At 33.5% G+C, this 27640-nt stretch overlaps 1 protein-coding gene across 1 annotated transcript; it reads left to right on the forward strand.

Annotated features, from left to right (window-relative positions):
- The first annotated feature begins 12487 nt into the window (after positions 1-12487).
- Positions 12488-25211, forward strand: LOC115874541 (ribonucleoside-diphosphate reductase large subunit-like). The gene is made up of 12 exons (XM_030889715.1): positions 12488-12666; positions 12731-12819; positions 12982-13159; positions 13215-13457; positions 13509-13754; positions 13819-13995; positions 14558-14747; positions 16025-16295; positions 18812-18917; positions 18982-19134; positions 21733-21965; positions 24500-25211. The coding sequence occupies exons 1-12, from the start codon at positions 12624-12626 to the stop codon at positions 25034-25036; spliced, it is 2466 nt and encodes an 821-aa protein (XP_030745575.1). The 5' UTR covers positions 12488-12623; the 3' UTR covers positions 25037-25211.
- Positions 25212-27640: the final 2429 nt, after the last annotated feature.

The raw sequence follows: 27640 nt of genomic DNA on the forward strand, positions 1-27640 counted from the left end.
TTTTTCGTTGCCTTCTATCCCTTGTAGTAGGAGGACTCCCCAGAGTAAGAGGACATTGTTAGCTATTAAGTAAGAAGTTTCACTTAAAATATGCACACACAATTTTTTAAAATATTTATAATCTTTATCATTTTCAATCAGCTTTTGTGTTGAATTTTTAAATTGGCAAATTAGAATTGGCAATTACAACGACTCGCCAGAATCTGTAATAATAAGTTTAATAGTAACATTGGGGTTATTTGCTATTGCTTATTCATTTCAGACTTTCCTGATAGTAAAACAGCAGGACATCTGGACAGTTGGGAAGTTAAAACTACATAAAAATAAGTTCGCAATCATGTTTTCCCTTTTATTCGTATACTGTTCATGGCCGAGGAAAATTTTTGCATGGTCCAACGGTCGCAATAAATTGCGAAAATCTGCGAATTTTTCTCCGATTTAAAGCTGAGGATTTTCCTTTTTCTGGTCCCCGTCGCACAGGGGAGTAATGTAGCATAAACCACCCCCGGGGTGATTATTTTTAATACGCTCCGGTGCCCGGGCAACTTATCTTTTGCCCCCATTCGAAGATTTAACCCCCGCGGCGTTCGTGTTGACGTATGCCAAATTTCCAAAGAAATTGTTTTCTCTCGTAGCGTCATTTTTTCTGGTCAGATTGTTTCGTTAAATTGTAATAATAGGCAGTTACAGCACAGCGTTTTCAAGATACTTACAAGAATACCTACAAAACAATTATAATCACATACAGGGTCCGGCAAAAGTGCGTCGAGCATCTGGTAGAATAGAAAACTTGAGAATTTTCCTTAAAAAATTATTACAAATACAAGAACTGTCCTGAGATCAAAACTTTTATTAGGTATTTACTTTATGATCTTTACTTTGCTATAAATATGGTACTTGCAAATCATACAGGATGTTCAAAATTATACGCCAAACTTTCTAAAATATAAAATAATTTTTCTTCATTTTTTTTAAATGGAACACCCTGTATATTTTTTTTATTAGATGGGGAGTTAAACAATGAAATTTGTATTTAAAAAGTACTTCAAAATTTTTAATTGTTTCGCAGTTACACTCAGTATTACATAATATATGGCTCTATCAACGGTAAAATACGACAGAAAAATAATTGGGCGGCTGATAAAAAATTACTGTGGAAAATGCCAATTGAAATATAAAACCACCAATATCTGCGAAACTGTTAAAAAAAATTAAATACTCTAAATACAAAAAATGTTTATTTTTTAAATCTCCATCTATTGAAAAATAATATATATACAGGGTGTTACGTTAAAAAAAATTATTTTATATTTTAGAAACTTTGGCGTATAATTTTGAACATCCTGTATGATTTAGGATTATCACAATTATAGCAAAGTAAGTACAGACCATAAATACACAATATAATTTTGATTTTAGGACAGTTCTTGTATTTTTAATATTTTTTTTAAGAAAGGCCGAAAAATATGTGTTTCTTATTTAATTATTAATATCTCTGAAAGAAACGAAATACAGGGTTAGTCTTAAATAAATGCAACTATTTTTAAGGGTAGTATATTTTCACCTCAGAAACACGTCCATGAGGTTTATTTAGCGTAAAATTTTTTTGAAAATTTGGAATTTTTTGAAAAAAAAAATTCTATACCGGGTGCGTCTCAATAGTGGCTCACCTCTATAACTTTTTTATTTCTTCAAATGAAAAAACGAGATTTGGTATGTTAATATATGACATCAATTAGAATTGATTGACGCATTCAATTGTTTTTGTCACTTCCTGTTTCACCGGAAATGACTTCAACTTTTGATTTTTAAATGGCACCATCGGTATATTTGAACTTTATTCGATAAAAAATGACACTCTGAATAGAATATGACATCATCATAATATGTCAACTTTTGACATTTTCGCTTAAAAAAATATTGTATTTCATATTCCAATCTAGAGTGCCATGCCTGTGTTAAAAACACTAATTTTTAATCAAGGAGCCTTGGAAAAATAGAATTAATCGTCTATTGTTTTAGTTACTTATCTTGGCCGGTTAAAAGATGGCCAAATCGTATTTTTAATCATATCTCAATTTTTTCAAATGGAACGAGGGTGGCTCGCATTAGCATATATTTGGCAAAAGCATTTTTTACGAATAATTTGATACCATTGCACCAAGAACAGTTAACGTTGCCATTGTACCACGCTTTTGGTATTTCGAATCAAATTGTCGTTATGAATCGCATGTCACAGTCACAATGTCAAATAAACCATATCCGAAAATGTCAAAAGTTAACATATGATATATATTATTGAATAATAAAGTCGAGTAAATTAAAAAAAATACCGAGGGTGCCTGATGGGTGCCATTTAAAAATCAAACGTTGTAGTCATTACCCTAATGTAAAGTACCCTTTAAGGGTTGGTTTGGTTGTTACGGAATTTTACACCTCCGCCGTTCGCTTTGGCATTAAAATGTGTGTAAGAATACCAAATTTCAAGAAAACTAGTTTACCAATATTCTTAAAAATAAATTAATAAATAATTTTTGCCCTAACTTTTTCGGGAAACAATTTTAGGGCATATATTAATTATAAATTATTATTAAGTATATATTATTATTATTATATTAAGAGCATTCTGGAAATTAAAAGACAGGGTTTTCTACAATCATGACTTGAGTACAAAAACGAAACTGGCAGTGTACCGAGCAATTATAAACCCCACCATGTTATATGGGAGCGAAACCTGGGTGCCGTACCGCCGCACAATGCTTCGCCTATGGACAATAATCAAAATTCTACGTGCAAGAAAAAATTTTTTTTTTGCTCCCATATCAGAGATAAATAATCGAAATACCACAAACAGGATTACTTTTATTGTTAGGATACTCGATATCGTTACAAAACATTATGAAAAATTATAAAAATGTAAAAGAAATAAAATTGTCTTTTCAATCGTGTACTGTGATTAAAACGAATCGTACCAACAAGTGCCTTTTCATTAAAAAAAAACTAAACCTGCCATGGAAGCTAACCAAGGTATGTATTATTTTTATACATTATGAAATATACAATTTTATTTTTGGGTACCAAGTTATACGGCAGTAAAAACTGACTGAAAATAATCTAGTCTTTTGTTGTAATTAAGTTTGATTAAACTTTTATTGAGTTCTATGCCAAACATCTTGTATTTTCAGTTTTATTAAATAATGTGGGCCTTGGGCTATTGAAATTGTAAAGTTTTTTTTGCAACTACTGGCAACTTATGCTAGTATGATTTTTTTTCTGTCTGTGTGTCTGTGTCACGAGAGCTCCGAAACCGCCTGATATATGTTGATGAAATTTTCAGGGTAAATACTGTTCGGGCTTCTAAGAAGCTGAATGAAGTTTAATTAAAATTCATCAACTTTAAGGATTTTTTTTACAGTTAAAATTTCAAAAAGTACGTAACTTTTGAACAAAAAATCGTATAATATGCGGTTTTTAGATTATAATAACACGCATTTTTTTTCAACCATTTTTTCAACCACCGAGTTTTTGTTCTCACAAAAACCTGTTTTTGACAGATTCAAATTATATTGCGTTCTGCTAGCATAGGTGTGATGTCATGGATCCATTTATTTTAGATGCTGACCACACCATAAAAAATATTGACCTATTAGAAGAGTGGATTGCAAGTGCTATTAAACTTTATTATATTGCAATGCTATTAAACGTGACCGAAAAAATAAAATTTCTGAAAAAACTGCTGAACGTCGGTCAATATTCTGATGAGGCCCTTGTTAAACTTTGTTATAGTTTACGAATGTGTTCTGTAATTTACATTTTTTACAATAAAGTTTTCTGATTTTTTTTTTAGTGTTTGAGACAGAAAAGTTTTGTTAAAGTTTATTATAGTTTCCGAATGTATTATTTTTGTTTATATTTTTTTAGAGCAAAGAATTTTGTGATTTGTGATTGGTTTCTGAGACAGAAGATAATTTTTCTTAAAGTTTATTTAGTTTACGTTTACGATTGAGTTCATTTGATTTATTATTTACAGTCAAAATTTTTTCTTAATTAAACATGTTTTTAAAAACCCGTTTTTATGCTTTTTTTCATTTTTATCCACAAACCCTATCCTTCAAAGCACTGTGCGCCGACACAAGAAGGCATTAAACAAGTTGCAACAGAGACACCTTAGACAACTCTTAAGAATAAAATGGTTCCATCATGTCTCAAACTTAACGTATTGAAGTCATGGTTACAAAATCCCGCTTAAGATGGGCTGGTCACGTATGCAGAATGCAAGAAAACCGCATACCAAAATCTCTGCTTTACGGTGAGCTTGTAGACGGTAAGGGGAGGCCGGGTGGACAACTCAAAAGGTACAAGGACATTTTCCACGAAAACTTAAAGGAGATTAACATGCAGAATAATTGGGAAGAAGCAGTTCACAATAGAACTCAATGGAGAAGAATTGTAAGCTCAGTTAACAGCGACAACCAAAAAGTAAAAAGGCAACAAAGCAAAGAGATTTTTGAATGTTCAGAGTGCGGTAAGCAAATAACATCACTTATCGGGCTTTTCAGCCACAGAAAAGCTCATGAAAGAAAACGCCTTGCATGACCATCTTTTGATGCGTGTCGAATACTCGTCAGCGAGTAATGGCAGTGTATATGTATATGTATATTATTATATGATATATTCATAGGAACTTTTTATTATATTTTTATCTGTAGAATCAACTACCGAAGTTAGATACTCTATTTTTTTGATACACTGTATAACCTGTAAAACTCGGAACAGGAATGTTAATTTACGCCTACCACGACGCCGTTTTTATTTGATCAAACGGCATTAATTTAAAGATTTCAAATCAAATTTCTCGGCTATTTTCGTATAAATCACGCAACTGAGACTATCAAAATCGTCTCACTTCACCGTTGTTACGCTGCTGTAGTCCCGTCTATTTCCTTTTCGATTTAAACCGAGAATTTTTCTCGCACTCACTCTAATCCCTCATTAATCAAGTATCGGGGAAGCCTTCCACCTATACAGGGTGGCCCAGTGTTCTGAAAAGCTCTCAAGTCCAACGACCCGAGGAATGTAGAATGTTTAGGAGGGGAGTTAATCACCGCGACCTTACAGATCTATTGTGTGTTCCCATTTCTTGAGTTATAACGAGTTATAACTCATCAAACAGTCTCAAGGCTCTACCAAAGCCAGTATCTGAGACGGCTCCACAGAGGCCAGCTCTCCATCCTCGACATCAGCCGTACCAAAGGTCATGGCACGAATGGTCGGCGTCTCGGCGCACTCAGTGATAAGGTGTTCTGGTGTTTCCCCATCTTCCCCACAGAATCTGCATTCGCCGTTGTTTCTCAGCTTCAGTCTCTACTATCAAGGAAAATTGAGCCAATTGAAAGATTCAAATAAATAATATCCAGATCAGCAATTTAAAGATATTATTTTTAACTTTTCTTATTGTGAATTTGAAATTCTCAGTGTACGATCTAATAATTTGCATAATATTAATCGTAGTTATTATGAATAAATTAACTTCTACAAACTAGTTTCTAATGCTTTGCATATAGTCTACATATGTTTGAAAGGGTTACCACCCTCCCTATAGCACAAATTCATTTTTCGTTCAATTTTATTTATAGCTGTTGAATAGATCTTATACTTTCGAATGTATTTTGTACTCTTTATTGTAACTGCGGATATGTGTTGATTTCACTTTTTTGTAAAATTTGGACCTGTCGAATACTTGACCTCATCAGACGATCCAGGTACCTCGCTGGCCATTATATTGCTCTACCATTTCCAATCCATCTTCCGGGGAAATGATTCGATTGTTTATATTACATTTTATTTATATTATTTTTTATTATTTTATTGCATTTGATTTTCCGTATTCAACCAACGTCACTGTTAAGTTTGGCAGCTTATCACTATTGTAACGATGAATATATTAAATATTAAAAAAAAACAGAGCCGGACTTCAAATTAGTTTAAATAAATTGTGTCCAAATTTCCAAAACAAAACAAAATATTAAGTGCGGCATATCATTGTACTCAGGAGAGCGAGTTATTTCAAAATCTGAAATAAAAAACACAGGTCCGTATTTAAAAAAATTAAGTTGGCCTTTGTATCTCACAAATTATCAGCTGATTTGAAAATCTAAAAATACTATCAGATAGCCATAATAAAGTGGCTATGAGAATGTGCAATTAGTTTTCTGATTTTTTAAAAAGTATCGACAGGAAAAAATAAACTTGATTTTCAAAAATATCCGCTTTTTCCAAAAAACTCAGCAATCCTTGAAATTTTTAAAACTTTTTGATGGCATCTTGGTGAACATCCCAAAGCGCAACTATGCCCCAATTTAACCATGTTCGTATCTATTACGGTTACCGAGTTACCAATGCTCGTACCTCGAATTTGTAGCACCCCGTATATATGATAAATGATACAAGTTAACTGTGGTTTATTTGAACCAGAATTTTCTGGGAGAATGTATGCCTATGCTGACGATGTGTGATGTATTCTGGACGGCAAAATATTATAATACGTTTTTATTAAAAAAAGTCACTGAGACCTCCTATATAATAAATTAAAATTCTCAGTAAATTTATTCAAATAACTAAAATTCAATTTCAATTATTTAATGTGTGTATTCGTCGAGCTTTATAGATACGCTAAAGCCGCATTCCCCATATATTTTTACATATGAAAAATGACAGCGATCTTCATTTCATAGCCAACGCTGACACCGTTTTTTCTCGATCATACGGTATACGCCGTATATAAAACGCCGTTTTTTTACCATACTTTATTTTTATTACTTTTTTAAAATGAGCATTATTATTTTAGATAATATTTTACAAAATATTTGGAAGCTGAAATCGGAATAGAGCTTTTATGAAACAATATATGAGTCTTGGATCACCCTGTATAATTGAGTAGCAACTCTTAGAAATATCTATAATAAATCTGTATAGGAATAAAGGATGGAGGCGCGAAGAAGCAGAATGGATATAGGAGAAACGAAAACGTAATTACGAAAAGATATAATTACAACGGAAAGTTGCACAAAGTTTTGCGCTTCTCATAATTGATCGTCTTATTAAAGATGAGTTAGCCGGCAACTCCGCTTTTATCTAATCCCGGACGCTAGACTATGGAATGTTCTAGACACATGGATTTTTAAAATTTGCAATTCTATTCAGTGGACTTACTGCAAACTTTAGTGTTATATTGTTTCTAGACATTATATACATACATTTCTAGACATGATATGACCCATTTCACATTCAAATGACAATTAAAATATTTAGTAATATAGGTAGAGTACCTACCCATACAGCACGTCCAAATGAAATTACGTTTCTACAAGGGAGACACATGAGAAACCAAATATGTTAAAGCGAACCTAAGTGTTCATCTAGTTCTAACATATACATATGAGATACACGCAGATTTATATTGATAGAATTGTGTGATACAGTGTTTACTAGTTGTATACCGTATGCACTCAAGATTCTAAAGAGTTTTTTGTAACGTAACAAATAATTATTAAAATGATCAAATCTGACGTCGGTATATGAGACATACAATGTAATGTCATATGTATGTGTGATACTTCGTATCATAGTTGTGCCTATAGTACACACCTTGTAAAAATGTGACGTATACACATAATATAAATATCTATATAGACAATTTCTAATAGTGTACTGTTGTGTCTACATTCTAGCATGAAGTGAAGATAGCACGCGCGGATAGCCTCAGCGTAGACACACCGACCAAGTGTATCTTATGTGTTCTCCCTCCTTTCTCCTTTCTAGGAGTGGTATGTGTTAGCAGCCTTCGGAAGCTCTATATAAATGTTCTGTTTGTGTGTAGTTTAAAAGAGATTTTAAGGTAAGCACAAGTTTTTAATTACCTTGTTACACCTTCCTAAGAGTATTATTAATATTATAGCAGCGATTCTTCCCTTATTCGATACCCAATTTACCAAATTTTGACTCCAATGAATGAAAACTCCAAATATTCTCGTATAATGATAAAGAGGTTAGCTCTGCAATATAATTTTTTTTAATTTGAAAATAATAAAAATCTAAATGGACCAGAGAAAAAAAGATTTAAACACTTCAACGAACTTCTTACGCTGATATTCGGTAAGTTATTGATGGATCAATATACAGGTATGTTTAATATTCAATAATCAGTTTCATATAAAATTTAAGGGTGAGATTGTCAATCTGAGATTGTTAATCTCGATGAATGAGTATGCTAACAAACCAACTGCTTGGAGGGAAAAGAAGAGAAAAAAATGACTAAACGAGGTCCACCAAATCGTGGCGATATACCAGTGTTTACCATTTTAGTATGTTGTTATACTAGGTACTTATATTTTTAATACATTTTGATACAAATTCTGTTCTTTTACAGTGTTTTCTTACTTCTGGTTTCTGCAGTGTAAATAATTATTATTATTGTGTTATTTACGCTATTGCGTTCCATGATGTAAAGAAATATAAGAATTTTATTTTTAACCACTTAATCCATTTAATGGAGAAAAAAATGGTACATTTAATACAAAACAAAAATGGAACAATTTTAAGGCTACTTCTCTTGAACTTACGATCGAGATACTTTTGGAAAATATAACACAAAGCTTTGCCTTCCTAATTTTCGTTCTAAAAAGATATAATTGGTATCATTGAATAAATATTTCTTAAAAAGAACGAAAAGTTAGGCCTCAAAACTTGTATTATTTCCTAAATTCGTTCATAAGAAGTAGTTTTATCTAGCACAAGATGTATATACGAAGCAAAATACATACGTATACACGCAGTAGTCACAACTGCAATGTGTAAACAGAGTTTAAACGTAATACACAAGCACTGTGTATCCTACGGCACACTGTGTATCCCTTACTTTGTGTATACGTAAATGCTATACTGTGGCTACATTGTGAGGCGGACGTTTAACCTTTGTGCATACGTGTTGAACTACAATGTGTAAACGTAGCATATTTACATCGGGGGAATTGTGTCACCCTGTGTCTACATCTAATAATGTAAACACATCGTAAATGTGATTTGATGTGCTGTATGGGTACCGTATGATCGGAAAAAACGGCGACCTGTTGGCATGGAAATTACGATCGATGACATTCCCCATATAATTTTACATATAAAATGACAGCGATCTTTATTTCATAAACATCACTGACGGCGTTTTTTTTTCGATCATAATCGATTGAAAAAAAATATTTCTAGGGATTTCAGTAACTAAGTGTATACAGGGTCCGGCAATAGTGCGTCGGGCATCTGTAGCTCGTAGAATAAAAAAATTGAGAATTTTCTTTAAGTGCAAACCTAAAGTATGTACCAGGGTGTATTTCAGGAAAATATTTTAACTTCTATATGGTGGCTCAAAAAATGTGTGAGTAGACCTGGATGATTTTTTTTAAATGGAACAACCTGTATATTATTGCATTTTTGGCTTCCTTTCAGATCACTTTACATAGCCCTATGATATGAATAAATATATTTCTATAGTTTTAGAGATATTAAAAAATAAATCAAAGATATATATTTTTCAGACCTTCTTAAAAAAATTTAAAAATACAAGAACTGTTCTGAAATCAAAACTACATTAGGTATTTACATTAGATGGTCTGTTCTTACTTTGCTATAAATATGAAAATCGTAAATTATACAGGATGTTCAAAATTCTACGCCAAACTTACTAAAATATAAAATAATTTTTCTTCGTTTTTTTTTAAATGGAACACCCTGTATATTATTTTTTCAATAGACGGAGAATTAAAAAATGAACATTTTTTTGTATTTAGAGTATTTCAAAATTTTGAACGGTTTCGCAGATATTTGCGGTTTTATATTTCATATGGCATTTTCCACAGTAAATTTTTATCAAAGCCAACCAATGATTTTTCTCTCATATTTTACCATTGAAAGCGCCATATGAAATAAATAACTACGTGTATCTGCGAAATCGTTAAAAATTTTGAAATACTCTAAATACAAAAAATGTTCACTTTTTTACTCTCCATCTAATAAAAAAATAATATACACGGTGTTTAAAAAACAAAGAAAAAATATTTTAAATTTTAGAAAGTTTGTCGTAGAATATTGAACACCCTGTATGATTTACGATTATCATATTTATAGCAAAGTGAGAACAGACCATCTAATGTAAATACCTAATATAGTTTTTATTTCAGGACAGTGCTTGTATTTTTAATAATTTTTTAAGAGGGGCTGAAAAATATATATTTTTGATTTAATTTTTAATAACTCTGAAACTATCGAAATATATTTATTCATATCTTAGGGTTATGTAAAGTGATCTGAAAGGAAGCCAAAAATGCAATAATATACAGGTTGTTCCATTTAAAAAAAATCATCCAGGTCCACTCACACTTTTTTGAGCCACCCTATAGAAGTTAAAATATTTTCCCGAAATACATCCTGGTACATACTTTAGGTCTGCACTTCAACAAAATTCTCAAGTTTTTTATTCTATGAGCTACAGATGCCCGACGCACTATTGCCGGACCCTGTATATTTGATATCAATTAAACTCTTAGTTACGTAATCGAGGGCGCGATTTTTAAATTCGTTGTTGCCAACCATGGCCATATTCTGACTAACTGAAATTTATTATCCTTTATTAACTCTATACAAATTTGTATAGTTATACATAGTAAATATACGCTGATCCGTTACAAAACTTCATGTATTTTATATATCTATAATGATATTCCGCTGGTGCATCATTTCTAGGGTTAGAATCATTTTAATATGCCAGATACAAATGTGCTTCACCGTGTTTCTTCAACATAATATAAACATAATAATCTAACATAACGGAAGAAAAATCTAAAATTTAAAATCTGTGTATTTTCCACAAGTTGAGTTATTGAAGGGCAGGTCATACCTAATATATCTAAACAGTAGAAGAAACTTCCGCGGGATAATTATAATAACGGTACTGATGGTCACATGGTCACATTGGGGGGTAACAAAGTAACAAGATGAAATTTTCCCATGAACACCCTTGATGAAGTTAGAAGACTTGATGAAGGTTTTAAAACTGATGAAAACAGTAGTGTACACGAATTTGTAAGTAAAAATATAATAAAAGAGTAATCAAATTTTCAGTAATTTTACTTAAATCGCCCTAATATAAATCTCATCTAACCTATAGGTTTGATAGGCGTCCTTTACAACATATGTATTAAAATTAAAATATATCTAGAAATTTTTTCTTAGTGTTACCTGAATTAGAAGTTATGTTTAAGTAAACACTTAAACATATCGTTTGTAGTATTTTATGCCTTTAGAATATTCATATTAATATTTGGAATATTAATACTACAAACGATATGTTTAAGAATTTACTTAAACATAACTTTTCTAATTCAGGTAACAAGAAAAACTTTCTATAGATTTTAATACATATATTTTGTAGTGCGAAGTGTACTAGATAGCTTGATAGCCGTAAAAAACTCATCGCAAATTTATTAGAATATTTTGAACTGTAAAGCGATAATAATGACCCTCCTTTATGTCCCTTAAGTGCTGTTATAAGAAGATGAGTTTTATTCATGTAAATAATAACTGTTGTTTCCTAAAATATTTTGATTAACAGAAACTATATAAAAGTGGGCAACGCTGTGCCGGTCAAGCTTAATCACGTGAGTAAAAGTTCATTTGGTATGAACATAATATATTTATAAAGTAACTGGTATAAGGTAATGGGATGGTAATGGGTATGAAATGTAAGTACCTACTCTATTAACTCAGACGACCTAATAAAGAAGGCTTAGGGGTTGCTATCGCTATGGAAGGCAATCGCCAACTTCAACCGTTTGCAAGACGAAGAGAACTTGCTCGTACTCTAATTGGGTTACGTACATAATGCCTATATTCTCCTGGCCAGCTAAGATCTCTCAGGTATTATTAAAAATTATTATTGCATTAATTTCATTGCGGTTATAGTACTTATTGTAGAAAGCACTGGACTTCGATATTAAAACTGGTTAATTTCTACCACATCCTAAGTAAAATATACCTTTAAAATGTGTTAAAAGTTTTAAAGAAATATTGATCTCTGATGCCTTTTATTTTACTACAATTTGTAAGACTTCTGTAATTCCATTAATTTTATTTAAACTAAACAAAGTTAAAGTGTAAATTCAGGCAGAAATAATTTAGATAAGCTTCATTTATTTAACGTTTTAATAATAATTCTTTACACACATATTTCATTCTCTTTTGATATAAAAAATACTCTAAAATATTTAAAACCTCGAAAATGGCGCTAAAATATGCCCCAACCTGTACATTTTCTCTGCCTCCATTTTTAGGTACGTAGATTTATCTACTACAACCCTGAAGCTTATGCTTTTATTCTATGGATATTATAATCAGGATATTCAAGGGATATTCTATGGTTAAGGTCGAACACAAGTCAAACGTCAAATCACACGTCAAATAATTGGCGGCAATTGGCGGGAATCGGTAACACAACACACAACAATTTTCTTCTACAGTTATCTCAGATTTTTATAAACATTTTTCAGTTGATTTAATATTAACTATTAGTAACAAAAATGGTTCCCAAACCTACACCAAAGTTATACGTGATAAAACGAAGTAAGTCTGCATTTCAAATACATTATTGCCTTTCTGAATTTGTACCTTTAATATTTCTTTTAAGATGGAAGACATGAAGATGTTTATCTGGACAAAATTACTTCCAGAATACAGAAATTATGCTACGGGTTAAATATGGACTTTGTAGATCCGGTGAGTTGAATAATTTTCCTAAGATATAGGTTACCTAAATTTATATCACTTAAATTTTTTCTACAGATAAAACATGTAATTTTACTTTATATTGACAAATAAAAAAACGTCTTAATATGTGTACTGGATATACTAATATTAAATACTTATATTTGCATACAGCTTTCAATTACGTTAAAAGTTATTAGTGGATTGTATCCTGGCGTTACCACGGTTGAATTGGATACTTTAGCTGCTGAGACAGTTGCCACTATGACTATAGATCACCCCGATTATGCCATTTTAGCTGCAAGAATTGCCGTATCAAATTTACATAAGCAAACTAAAAAAAACTTTAGCGGTAAATACATTTATATAAAATACCACAATTATCCCTAAGGTACATTAATTTTTAGATGTAATACATGATCTGTACCATGCAATTAACGAAAAGACTAAGTTACAAACCCCATTGATCTCAAATAAGCATTATGAAATAGTTATGAACAATTCAGATCAACTTAATTCATGTATTATCTACGACAGAGATTTTTCATATACCTATTTTGGTTTTAAGACACTGGAACTATCTTATTTGTTTAAAATTAATGGGAAAATTGTAGAAAGACCGCAGCACATGTTAATGAGAGTTGCTCTAGGTATTTTATTTTTGATTTGTTGAGAAAGTTATTCTAAATTTGTAATTTTAGGTATTCATGGCGAAGACATTGAGTCTGTTATTGAAACTTATAATTTGCTTTCTGAAAAGTACTTTACACATGCCAGTCCTACACTTTTTAATGCAGCCACACCGAGACCGCAGTTATCTTCATGCTTCTTGCTCGCAATGCCTGACGATAGCATTGATGGTATTTACAATTGTCTTGCTCAGTGTGCTCTAATCACTAAAATGGCAGGAGGTATTGGAGTTCATGTACATAATATTAGAGCCAAAGGTAAGGAAATGTTTGTGTTTGGGTATATAGGGTAAATTTAATGTTTTTTATTTTATTTTTCCAGGTACAATAATTGCTGGTACTGGTGGTACATCAAATGGTTTAGTACCCATGTTGAGAGTGTTCAACAGCACGGCAACATATGTTGATCAAAGTGGAAGAAGACCTGGATCATTTGCTATATATTTGGAGCCATGGCATGCTGATGTTTTTGAATTTTTAAATTTAAGGAAAAATACAGGTATTTGTTTTTAATTTATATTTCTGTAAACAATGTGAGACAAAAACGTCGTCAGAATGCCCTTTGAAATTACAATCTATAATAATTTATGTCAAGCCAATCTTAAGGTGCGTATTCATTATCCGCACGAACGAACGAACGAATGTTCGCTAGTGGTATGGACGGGGACCGCACGATAGGACCGCACGAGAAGACCGGAGGCATTTGTTGGCGAACGCCTTTGATGTACCGACTCGAAACGGATGGTCGAGCGAACGAACGGCCGCATGCGTTCGGTCCCCGTCTAAATATACCGCACTTTCATTCGTTCGTTCGTTCGGATAATGAATACGCACCTTTAAATGCATAACAACGTCTCTATTTTTTATCCACAAATTATGTATCAAAACGTAAATTTATATGAAAACTATCGTTCACATATGATGCATAATACAGGGTGTTCTTTTTAAATATTAAGAAAATTTATTAGGTTGATTGAAGACCTTTTTTTTCCTTTTTTTTTCCTTTTTTTTCGATCGTAAGATATATTTTTGATGTTATCCATAACATGATTTTTTTTTAGGAAAAGAAGAAATGAGAGCAAGAGATTTGTTTTATGGCCTATGGGTACCGGATTTATTCATGAAGAGGGTTGAATCGGATGATACATGGTCTTTGATGTGTCCACATCAAAGTCCTGGCTTATCAGATTGTTATGGCGAGAAGTTTGAACAATTATACGAAAAATATGAGAAGGAAAACAGATTTGTGAGGTAACTAAGAAAAATATTTAACTATTTTATGAATTAAAAAATTTCTATGATCTACCTTAGATACAAATCTGAATGTTTTATACTTTGAAGTATATAAATATAAAATAGCTCTAAAAGCCTAAAAGGCTCATGGCTTGATTGGTTATCTTTTTCCATTTGTTTCTGTCTTTCGCCTTTATTCTCCACCCATCCACTCTTATCGTTCTCAAGTCCTCTTCTACATCCTTTTTCCATCTGATTCTCGGTCTACCCCTCTTCTCTTTCCACCTATTTCACGTTTCATTATCATACTAGGAATACTTGCTTCAGCCATTCGTTCAATGTGTCCCGGCCATCTCAGTCTTTGTGCTCTTGCTACTCCCGTTATATTCGGTGCCCGATATAGTTGCTTTACTTCTTCATTTGTTCTTCTGGTATCTTCTTTCCTCCAAAAATCTCCCTCAGTATTTTTCGTTCCCAAATCTCTAGCCTCGAACTTTGTGTTGCATTGAACGTCCACGTTTCACATGCATACAGCACTATTGGTCTTACCATTGTTTGGTACATTCTGATTTTTAAACTAGAAATGTTCTTACTCTTAATAATTTTCTGTAATACGCTGACACATCTATTTCCTGCCATTATTCTTGCCATAATTTCTTGAGTTACATTTGGATTCCTTAGAAATACTGCTCCCAGATATGTGAATGTACCCACTTCCTCAAACTTGTATCGTTTACCTCTCTCAGACTTCAGTTGTAGACATCTTCCCTTCTCAAAATCTCTATCTGACCACTCCATGAATTTCGTTTTATTCTCATTAAACACTAAGCCTACTTTTTGCGCTTGATGTTCTAGTCTTTTGGTCACCAATATCAGCTCTTTCCGATCTCTTGCTAAGATGACCAAATCATCGGCAAAGGCTAAGCATTGGTGTCTTTTTGTATACAGAAGGCCCTCTCTGTTGATTCCCGCGTCTTTTATATTTTTTTCTAATACTACTCTAAACAGTACTGGAGATAGTGGAGTCTTAATCCGTCCCTGATTATAAATTTTTCCGTTGTTTTCTTGTTTACTTTGACTTCATTTACTGTCTCTTGGAGTGTCAATTTTATCATCTTGGTCAGTTTCTTGCTAACCCCTAATTCTGTTAATGCTCTAAACACCTCCGTCCTTTTAACTTTGTCATATGCCTGCTGAAAGTCGATAAATAGGAGCTTTGTCTGTTTTCCGTATTCATAACTCTCCGCTTGTATTTCTCTTTGAAGTATATTATCTATTAATTATTTTTTGTTTAGACAGGTACGTGCACAAGACTTGTGGCGCGCTATTATAGCCTCGCAAGTTGAGACTGGTACTCCCTATATGCTGTACAAAGATGCTTGTAACAGGAAATCGAATCAGAAGAACTTAGGAACGATAAAAAGTAGTAATTTGTGCACTGAAATTATCGAGTACACTGCACCAGATGAAATAGCCGTGTGCAACTTGGCTTCTATTGCCGTCAATATGTTTGTCACATCTGATAGGAAGAACTTTGATTTTAATAAATTAAAAGAAGTCACAAAGGTATGTACACTCACCGGCAAAAAAAACGGGCCACTAAAAACTAGTCCCAATTTCATAGTTGGATTTCTCGCGAACCACTGATTAGATTTTGATGATTTTTTTTTAAATTGCAAATTAATTTCTTAACGGATGCTACGCCACGAATTTTTATTCCAAATTTATTTTGAGCATAAGACGAGGTTTTTTTTGCTTGAACTTTGTGACAGCCTGTAGGGTGCAGCAGCTGTAATAGCTATTGCTAAATCAGATCACATTGTAGCCTCATCTTTTGTGAGCATTTTGTTTTTTTAATCACGACTTTATCTCTGTATGTATTGGAGATACTTATGACGCTTTAAAAGGAACGTCTCGGAAAAATGCTTTCAGGCAAAACCGCGACCAAACCAATTCACATGTAAACGCGCAAACTGAAGACGTGCTCGACGAAGTCTTGAAAGTAGCTGGGTTCCTGTAGCAGGCCTCCTTGCAGACAAGCTGTTTTCTTTTAGTCTTCGTTGGATTGTTCTCTCACTGACTTGAGTTCTACGCACGGCTTGTAGCAGATGTTGATTCTGAAACGCTGTAATTCTACGATTTCGTTAAAGTATTCAGTACAATAAAGCGGTCGTCAATTGCATTTGTCTTCCGTGTTCTTCCGGAACCCATTCGCAACAAGTTTAGATTGGAAAGTGCCCATAAGGACAATGTAAACACTATTTGGCGCTATTCTTGCAATGGTCGCGACCCAAAGCTTTTTAAAATTTCGGAGCGGTTCGGCTTTTTCCGGAATTATATCGCCAAATATTGTTTATTCAAATTTATTATTATTTTCTTTTAATTTTATAAATAAAATACAGTGTGTTGCATAGCATACAAGAAACTTTATTTTATATTAGGACATGTATGAAATGTATGAAACATTGGAAACCGACGTTATGCCACGATCCACGATGGTTTTGCAGTTCACAGTTCACAGCACAGCTTTTTAAGTTTTTAATGCCACTTTTTCACAATTATCACGGGTTGGAATAAATAAGACTTGAATTAAACTCACAAATAGCAATAATTACTTTGAAAATGGACGCTATAAACACCTTTCGGAATTTCTTCAATGAGAGTGGTTTCGATTTTGAAAGATTATATAATTTTTAAAGATTCTGACTTTGACTAGAGAAAATTATTTCTGTTATTGTTTGGCGGATGTTCTTAATGCTTTGAAGGTAAAACCGCGACCAAACCAATTCACATGTAAGGGCGCAAACTGAAGACGTGCTCGACGATGTCTTGGAAGTACCTGGGTTCCTGTGGCACACCTCCTTGCAAACTAGGGTTCCCAACCGTCCCGGTTTGACCGGGATTAACCAGGAATCAGAAAGTTTGTCCCGGCGAAAATTTTGCCTTGGCCGGGACCAAAAAAAATCACATTTACATATAATATATTTGAATTTCTAATATTTAATGTTTTGTTTCAATTATTTAAAAACTTAAAAATAATTGTCCCGGAATCGCCGATGCTCAAGTTGGGAACCCTATTGCAAACAAGCTGTTTTCTTTTAGTCTTCGTTTTATTGTCCTCTCACTGACTTGAGTTCTACGCACGGCTTGTAGCAGATGTTGATTCTGAAACGCTGCAATTCTACGATTTCGTAAAGTATTCAGGACAATAAAACGGTCGTCAATTGCATTTCTCTTCCGTTTTCTTCCGGAATCCACTCGTGAAATTTCCCGTTTCCATATACCGAATCCTGGACTGTTGTTCGAGATATGCCCAGGGTATCGGACACATAACGTTGACTTCGGCCATCCTCAATTAAAGCCACAATACAAGCAACATCCGTCACAGATAATGGCATTTTTTAATTTGACAACGGTTGCTGTCATATTGCAAATACTCATAAATCCGTTTTCGCCTATGTCGCCTTGAACATAAAACTTTCTGCCTGCGAAGCATTTTTCCGAGACGTTCGTTTTAAAACAGCGTATTTCCAATAAAAAGAAAGATAATGTCGTGATTAAAAAAACAAAATGCTCAAAAGATGAGGCTACAATGTGATTTGATTTAGCAATAGCTACTACAGCTGCTGCGCCCTACAGACAGGGTGTTACAAAGTTCGATCAAAAAACTTCGCCTTATTGTTGTGCCCTGTATATGCTCAAAATAAATTCGGAATAAAAAGTTTCTGACGTAGCATCCGTTAAGAAGGAATTAATTTACAATTAAAAAAAAATCATCAAAATCTAATAAGTGGTTTACCAGAAATCCAACTTTGAAATTGAGCAACTTTGAAATTGTAGCCGGTTTTTTTTGCCGTTGAGTTTATATATGTGTATAAATTAAAATGTCGATAAGAGTAAATACCGCCTGATTGCGAAAAAGAAAAAGCGCCACAGTAGCCTTTGAAATGATAATCGGAAAATATAATTGATTGACCTTTCAGTAGCTACTGTGACGCCGTTTTATTTCACTCTGTAGTATTATAACAAATAATAATAATAACTTTTAATTTAAAAATTGTCCTGTACTATATTTATTTTAGACCGTTACAAAAAATTTAGATAAAATAATTGATATCAACTACTACCCCCTTCAGGAAGCGAAAAATTCAAATATGCGTCATAGACCTATTGGTATCGGTGTCCAAGGTAATTATTAGTTGTTTAAAAACCAAAAACAAATCATTTTTTCAAAGAATTTATTTTTCTTTAGGTCTTGCTGATGCATTTATCTTGCTCAAAATTCCGTTTGATAGTGAAGAAGCGGCTTTGCTCAATAGACAAATTTTTGAGACCTTGTATTATGGGGCTCTGGAAGCAAGTTGCGAGTTAGCTGAGCGATTGGGCACTTACTCCACTTACCAAGGTAAGGTTTGAATTAGTTTTGACATGAAAAAATCAAAATTAAAATAATAGAAAAAAATTATTTTAAAAATTAAAAAAAATTAAAAGTAAAAAAAAATAAAGTTACCAAGATGTGTACCTTTAGCTTAGAATGTTCATAACAATAAAAAACTACTGTATGATGAAAAAAACATCGTCATAGTAGCATTTGAAGGTAGATCATCATTTCTGTTGGGACCTCTATTCATGTACAGGGTGGTCCAAACTTTATTCCGGAAACTTCGGCAGCATATTCTGCAGATAAAAATAAGTAAAAAAGTTTGTATAAATGTATGTCCTAAAATGCTTATTTTTGGAGATACAGGGTGTGGAAGTTTAATTTTTGTTTTACCTGTATAAACTACTGAGTAAAAAAAATATAAATTTACGACATTTTTTTATGTAAAAAAAGGTCTCTAGGTAAAAATCGCTACGAGTAATGGTTCTCGAGATATTTGAAATCTAGTTTAGTTTAGTTTAGTTTAGTTTATTTATTAGTAATAACATACAAGAGAAGTATTTTTACAAGTCAAAAAAAATATATATATATAAAATTATAAAAATTGATAAAAATTTAGTTTCTACAGTTTTTTTTTGTTGTTTTTACATTGCATCATTAATACACAAATTTTATATAATAAAATGTATACAATTAACCAATAGAAAATCATTAAAACCTTAAAATTAAAACAAATATGTATGTCAAATATATGTTATAAATGAACAGATACAACACACAAACACTAACATAGACAAAACAAATGAAATACAGACTAAAGCTGGAACTGAAGTACTCCTCAAAAGAAAAAAATGCATTAATCACAAGGTAGTTTTTGATTTCTGTTTTGTACTGATTAAAATTAAGAGCCTTAATTCTAGCTGGTACCAGGTTATAAAACTTTATGCTCAAATATCTTGAACCATTCTTGGATCTCTCAAGCCGGCAAAAGTCCGGTACAAGATTGCTATTATTTCTTGTTGGGTAGCTGTGAAAATATTCATGTGACCTGTATAGATCAAGATTTTGCTTGACGAACAACAAACACTGCATAATGTACACACAGGGCAAAGTTAAAATCTTAAATTTTTTAAATAAATTACGACAATCCTCCCTGTAACCCACCCCTGCAATAATACGCACGCACTTCCTCTGCTGCGCAAAAACCTTATTGACATGACAAGAATGACCCCAGCAAAGAATAGCATAAGTCAGATGGGAATGAAAGTTGCCATGATATACTGTGAGAAGAGTTTCTCTTGAGGTTATCTGCACAAGATTTCTAAACAGGAAAAGTTCTTTTGATAATTTTTTTGACAGGTTGACAAGGTGGTTCTCCCAGGTCAGTCCTGTGTCTAAGTGCACCCCAAGAAACTTGGCTTCTGTTGCACAATGATGAAGTACAGGGTGATCAAAATTAATATTGTTTCTTAGAGTAAAGTTCATACTTTGCGATTTAGAGTGATTTAAATATAGACGGTTAGCTAGAAACCATTGATTTAGGTTTTCTAGTGAAGTGTGATAATCAAGATTGTCAATCTCTAAGGGGTGGTAACTTATGTAAAAGGTTGTGTCATCGGCAAACAAAACAGTATTGACTCCGATTGATTAATGGCGAATAGTTTATTAAACTCAAAATGTTCATTGATTTGATTCTTTAGAATACGTTCATAAACCTTAGATAAAATTGGCAGCAAAGATATGGGGCGATAGTTGTTACAGTCATCAACTGAACCCTTATTTTTAAAGAGGGGAACCACCTTTGCAGTCTTGAAAACCTTAGGAAATATATTGCAAGCTATAGATTGGTTTATTAATAGCGCTAAAGGCCGAACTAATATATTTTATCTAATCTAAATTATCAATACCTGTTACAATTGACATAAATTAAACATGTTGTCTAAATAGGTAGTTATTAGACTGAAATCATAAATTTGAAACTTTTTTGTGTTAAAAGTTCAACAGAAACTGTTTTATCATAATTTTTTCAAAGAAAATTTTATGATTAATTTAAAAAAAATAAAGTTCCCAAATTTATAATTTTAGTCAAATAACTATCTACTCAACATGTTTATTTTTTGTCAATAATTACATGTATTGACTATTTCCATTCTAAATATCTTGAGAACGGTTGCTCGTAGCTATTTTTACAAAGAGACATTTTTTACATGAAAGACGTCGTAAATGTATATTTTTTTACTCAGTAGTTTTATACAGGTCCGGATGAAAAGTTATTACTCTTCAAAACAGTTAAAACACATGTAGCCCCCTACAAATAGGAGTCATATTGACATCAAAATCAAATTTCTCATGTCAAAAAACTCCCGAACACTAATTTTTATTCAAATATTTACGTTACTTCAGAAATTATTTGGAAAAAATCGAAATAAAAATGAAACTACTACTCTCTGTATCTCCGAAACTAAGCATTTTAGGACATATCCTTGCCGAAGTTTCGGGAATACAATTCGGACCACCCTGTAAATTTTTTAGTAAAAATTGACAGATTCTTTCTTGAAATTTGATACCTATTTAATGAGAAAAAATTAAGGAGTTTCTATTCCATTTTTTTTTTTGTTTTAGGTTCACCTATAAGACAAGGAATTCTGCAGTTTGACATGTGGAACGTTAGGCCCACAAATTTGTGGGACTGGGATGTTCTTAGGGCTAAAATTGCAAAACACGGAGTTCGTAATTCTCAGCTTATAGCTCCTATGCCTACAGCTTCCACTGCACAAATTCTAGGAAATAACGAAAGTATCGAGCCCTACACTACAAATATTTATACACGAAGAGTATTATCAGGAGAATTTCAGGTAAAAAATCGTCATCTACAAGGTGTTTCAATATATTTTAAAAGTAAAAATATAGTAATCGCAAAACAATTTCCGATGCACGTGATCAACTTTGAGTGACAAGCGATGGCGACAGCGCTACCAGATTGTGATGGATTTATGAGATGAACGTTAATTTAAAATTGACAAACAATATATTGATTATATCAATATATTGTTTGTCATTATTTTTTAAAGTTTTACGTTTCATTTTTAATTTAATAACTAATATTTTAGTAATTAATTGATTTATTTGTTTTGCAGCTTATTTTACTTGTTAAGGTGGCTTCCCATGGCCTGTAGTTTTACAGGCCGCGCCGCGCCGCGACGGAAAAACGGGCGACGCGTAGATATCACGGACTGCAGGCGGAAGTCTTCCCACGGCGTGTTTGTGCCCGAGTACCTTTTGAAAACCAATCATCTGTTTACCTATTTTTGAGGTTACTAGTGTTCGGGATTGGTGATTACCTACCATTTTGTGATTATCAACAATTTGTTTTTGATAATTATCAGTAATGTCAGATGAAGAAAAAACTGTTCCGCAGCCGCTGTCATACTTTTTAACGGGTATTAGTTACTTACGAATCAAAAGGGAAAGAAAAAAAGGCGTTGGTGGACATCATCGTATAATAAGAGCCGAGCGAGGAAAAGTAATCCCCTTTCACTTTCTTTTTTTTTACTTAGTGTGCCATGGAAGTCTAGTGACATTATGGCTAACCTGATTTTTATATTTTAAGTCATTTCACACAGTTTTTTTACATTAAGTGATTTCGTTCGTCCACTCCATATTAAACCCACCAAAAGCAACAAGAGTAGCAAAAACAATGATTATGTCTGTCTACATCAACAGGTCTGCACAGGCATGAACGCGCCGCGCTGGATCGGGCCTTTGAACTTAACGACTCGAAGCGGATTCGTCGCGCTTCTTCGCGCCACCTCAGGCGACCGTCTTCCTTCGGCGTGTTGGCGCGAGCTGGCGCGGCCTGGCCTGTAAAATTACGGGCCGTGGGAAGTCACCTTTACACATTGGCAAAAACTAGTCCCTTATGAAGATTATTCTAAACGTTATTATGGGTTATTTATTAATTTATTTATTTATTAATGTACATCTTACAATGCCATAAGTGGTAATAAAAAGTAAGAGGGTGCTATTAATGCACAAACTAATAATCACAGAATTTAATAGAAACTAACTTTGAAAGTGGTATAATGTGCTTATCAATCAAACTTACTTCTCTAACTGCAGTCAAGGGTAATAAAGGACCTTTATTTTCCTGTTCTCGTTCAAATTGTTTATCAGGGAAGCTACAAGCTGTTTGCTTTAACTGTTTAAATGCTTCGGTATATTTTCAACACACAATTTCAAGAAATGCAATACAAAAACTCTAAAATTTAGTTCTTAAAAGAACTGGTTGTGCTTAAAGGTGCAATTTAAGAAAAAAAGACTACGAAAATAGACAAAAAAACGAGAATTGCTCACAAAGATTCAACAACAACATGATATTAGACAAAATAATGACTGACATTAGGGTAATTGTCAAATAATAAAGAACAACATTGTTGAACACGGCGCAGTGTGACCAACACAGCGATACTAAAATTCGGTTTAAACTAATTTTTGCAGCTTTAATCTAAATAAAATATCTGTTACAATCATTTGCTCTATAAAGTAAAATAAAGAGCTGCTCGGTATCTTAAATTATACAACAAATGAGTCGCCTAGTTTCAAAACCCGACAAATCCATTTTTCGAGAAAAATGAGTTATATATGTTAATTGATTCGTCTTCTAGTTCTTTACAACCTAACATCATATATACTTTGCAAACTGCGACAAATTTTATCATTTCTTGGCAATAAAATATTGACTTTATATTTACTCTTTAACAACTCTAAAACAGTTTTTTCCAATTTCTCAACATTTGACTTCTGTGGATTTGTCGTGTTTTGAAACTAGGCGACTCAAATTTAAACATTTTTCCAAAAAACTTTGAAACTTTGCAGGTTTATAGGTTTTGGGGTCCCTAACTAAAATCCATAAAATGCACATTTCCAGACTTGCCGCCGGCGCGGGGCCCCACCCGAAATCGGTATTTTGTGAATATCTCGAAAACTATGCGTTTTTCGCGAAAATTTGAGGAGAGGTCTCTCAATACGTCCAACTCTTCATCTTCAGTCGCCAGAGGGATATCTACACGCAAGTCCAACTCGTCATCGGATTCGTCGAGTGACACTTCAGTGACGTTGTCACAGGATTTGGCTCATTGCAGTATGCACAAATTATTGAACATCTGGTATATTTTCTTGGCAAGATGGCGGCGCCGGCGGCAAGTCTGGAAATGTGCATTTTATGGATTTTAGTTAGGTTAGAGACCCCAAAACCTATAAACCTGCAAAGTTGCAAAACTTCTGGACTTTTTTCCAAGCAAAAATCCCCAATGAGTGAACTATATGTCTTTCCTTTGATTTATATAAATGGAAAATAAAACATTCTGATCGTTTTTTTTTTACGAATTAGGTAGTAAATCATCATCTCCTTAAAGAACTGACAGATAGAGGCATGTGGGATGACATTATGAAAAACCAGCTCCTGGCCAATCACGGGTCGATCCAAAACATCCCGGGAATCCCCGACGATATTAAGGCCATTTACAAGACAGTATGGGAGATTTCGCAGAAAGTCATACTTAACATGGCCGCCGATAGAGGCGCTTTTATCGATCAGAGTCAAAGCCTGAATATCCACATCGAAAGGCCGAATTACGGAGTCCTAACCTCAATGCATTTCTACGGATGGAAGAAAGGTTTGAAAACTGGCATGTACTATTTGAGGACAAAACCTGCGGCCAATCCTATTCAGTTTACTGTGGATAAGTCGAAATTGCTGGTTCAAAGTGATAGTAAAAATAAAGACCATACATCACCTACGAAGAACGGTTACCAGAATGGTAGTGGTGAAAATGGAGCTCTTAATGGCAAATCTGAAGAGGAGGATATGGCTGCTTTAGTGTGTTCACTCACCAATCCAGGAAATTGTGATATGTGCGGAGCATAAGGATTTTTTACTGTTCTCTGTTAATTAAAACTAAATTAAATCCGTTTTACTATGTACTTATTAACTTTTAAGTGGGATCACACAGCAATTTTTCTATGATCCTGATTTTATATAAACAATTTTGTTTTATTTAAAAAATCAATTTTAAACGTCACAATACAGTTTTTATCTCATAATATTTTCATTATTTTTATATAATAAAGTGTAATTTTTGTGACTTATACAATAAAGAATACGTTTTTTCTATATTAATCTTGTGGCTATTGTCTGCCCAAAAGGAGGATCTCTGACGACAGTTGTGTCTGTCATTTTAATTTTTTTCAACAAAAAGCCCCGTTCTCAGAACGACGTCGTGTCGCGGGCGACGCAGTTTGACATTTCGAACAACCAATGGGACCTGTACCTAATTTAAAATTGACAGCTGTTTGAATTTTGTACAAATCTCATTGGTCGTTTGGAGACAGATCAAATCAAATGTATACATATGTATTTATAACACAATTGTTAGGTGACATTGAACATAATACATCTTCAATTTAAATGTCTGTGAAACAGTCACAATTGGCAAAACTTTGCTGATGCTGTATATAGTTATTAGAGAACAACGGCATATGGTCGAGTCGGCCTACAAACACGTAAACGTTTACGTACGCATGCGCATTTCTTATATTTTTTATTTTTTATACACGTAAAAGATTCTTTACGTCTACGTCTACGTGCCAGCAGCGGCCGACTCGACCGTATGCCGTTGTTCTCTAATAGAGAACCAGTTATACACATTGACTTGGGCATCTCGTAGTTGTCTCTGATGCTGCGAAATATGGTATCACTATCACACTCTTGCACACGTGTCTAGACTGTCGCCTCGCCACAAAGCGAGAAATCAGTCGCTACGAATCGATGTTGCTACTGAACATAGTGCATCAAGCTACAAATTACTTTGCTATCGCTTTGAAACATGAACAAAGTTGCACCCCAGGACTGTTTAATCGGCCAAATTTGTCCATAAAAACTGCAGTCCTTGCTGATATGGGAGGAAAAGTGAAATAGGAATTGAATATTATTCACGTATGCCAACGAGTGGACCGAACTACAGTGAAATTTAGAAGTGTCTAGTCCTAGCAGTCAACTATTAAGCTTGACCAATCAGGTTGGTTAGCGTGGTTATTTGGAGTGTGGAGTATGGTGTGGAGTGTGTTAATTCATTCGTGTTTGTCAAAAACTCTAACGTGATTGGTCGGGCTTAACAGTTGCCTGCTAGGGCTAGACACAAGTTGAAATTTGGCCTCTGAATTTACCTTTTAATTAATTAAGCAATCCTGTCTATTTACCGATTTTGACTCGACCAATAGATGACCGCTCTGGATGACCGCAAATGATATTTGTCAGTTCAAAATTTAAAGTTCACTTGCGGCCTCTTTTAATGTAACTTAGATAACTTAAAAGCAAAAAAAAAACAGCTTTTTTCAGCTGATTTTACTGTTCTGGTATGATTTTTTATAATAAATATGTATATTCTCAAAATGTGTAGCACAGGCCATTGTGGTGTAGCTGTGCAGTCATGGAAGCAAATGTGTAGCAAAATACATAATTGTGTAGCTTGTAGAGATGAGCAGAAAATCGCAAACTGCGATTTAATCGCAGCGATTGTAAATTCGCAATCGCAACCTGTGATTCCTTTCCATAGCAAACTGCGACTTGCGATTGAAACATATATCTGCCGATTTTGGATTTTTAGGCAACCAATTTTACACCAGTTGCGATTTGCAATCGCAGTGGGCACGCGAACGAAGAGCTGCGAACGAAAATCACAGCATTGCGATTTTCGTTCGCACCGGTGTTGCATCGACACGGCACTGAGAAGCCGAACGATGAGCTGCGAACGAAAATCGCAATATTGCGATTCTCGTACGCCCCGGCCGGCGGCGGCGCGTCTTCAACATGGCAGTGGACAGGCGAACGAGGAGCTGAACGAAAATCGCAGCTCATGCCAGCATTGCGATTGCGATTTTCGTTGGCACCGCGCGGCATCGGGAGTGGGCACGCCAACGAAGAGCGGCGATTGCGATTTTCGTTCGCAGCTCCCAACACATCGGCCTAGACTAGATCGCAAAATCACATTCGCAATCAGGGCCCCGTAATTTTTATGAAACGTTGGAAAATAGGCTTATATATGTTTATATACCGCATAATATATATAATTTATTAGTTTTAAATTTTGATAATAGTTTCAGATTTATTATATAATTATGGATTGAGGTTAAAAAATTCTTGTTTTTGGTTATGACTAATTATAGTTACAGTTGCTCCCAGGTAATGATTCAGGTAAAATGATTCATAAGGCCAGTTTTGGATTCAAATTATAAAAAAAATATCTATTTTTATCCTTTATTTTCCTTATATTATTATATATTTTCCTTATTATCCTTTTTATTTATTATATTTTGTTATATATTATATTATTATAAACATTTTTATAACAATCCATAATATAATATAATTTTCTGAATATACTAACAGTTGTGGATCGGCTGCTATGTTAATTTAAATACATCCTTTACAATCAGTTTTTTATTTTAGAGAAATTTTAAATATAATAAAATG

Source organism: Sitophilus oryzae, unplaced genomic scaffold (genome assembly GCF_002938485.1).
Source record: "Sitophilus oryzae breed Bouriz unplaced genomic scaffold, Soryzae_2.0 scaffold_1297_pilon_pilon, whole genome shotgun sequence".
In the NCBI taxonomy this organism is placed as follows: Eukaryota; Metazoa; Arthropoda; class Insecta; order Coleoptera; family Curculionidae; genus Sitophilus; species Sitophilus oryzae.

Coding starts and splice junctions, on each gene's coding strand:
- LOC115874541 (XM_030889715.1), top strand. CDS start 12,624: ATGGTTCCCAAACCTACACCAAAGTTATACGTGATAAAACGAA. Junction 13,755..13,818: donor ACATAATATTAGAGCCAAAG/GTAAGGAAATGT, acceptor TTATTTTTCCAG/GTACAATAATTGCTGGTACT. Junction 21,966..24,499: donor TATTATCAGGAGAATTTCAG/GTAAAAAATCGT, acceptor TTTACGAATTAG/GTAGTAAATCATCATCTCCT.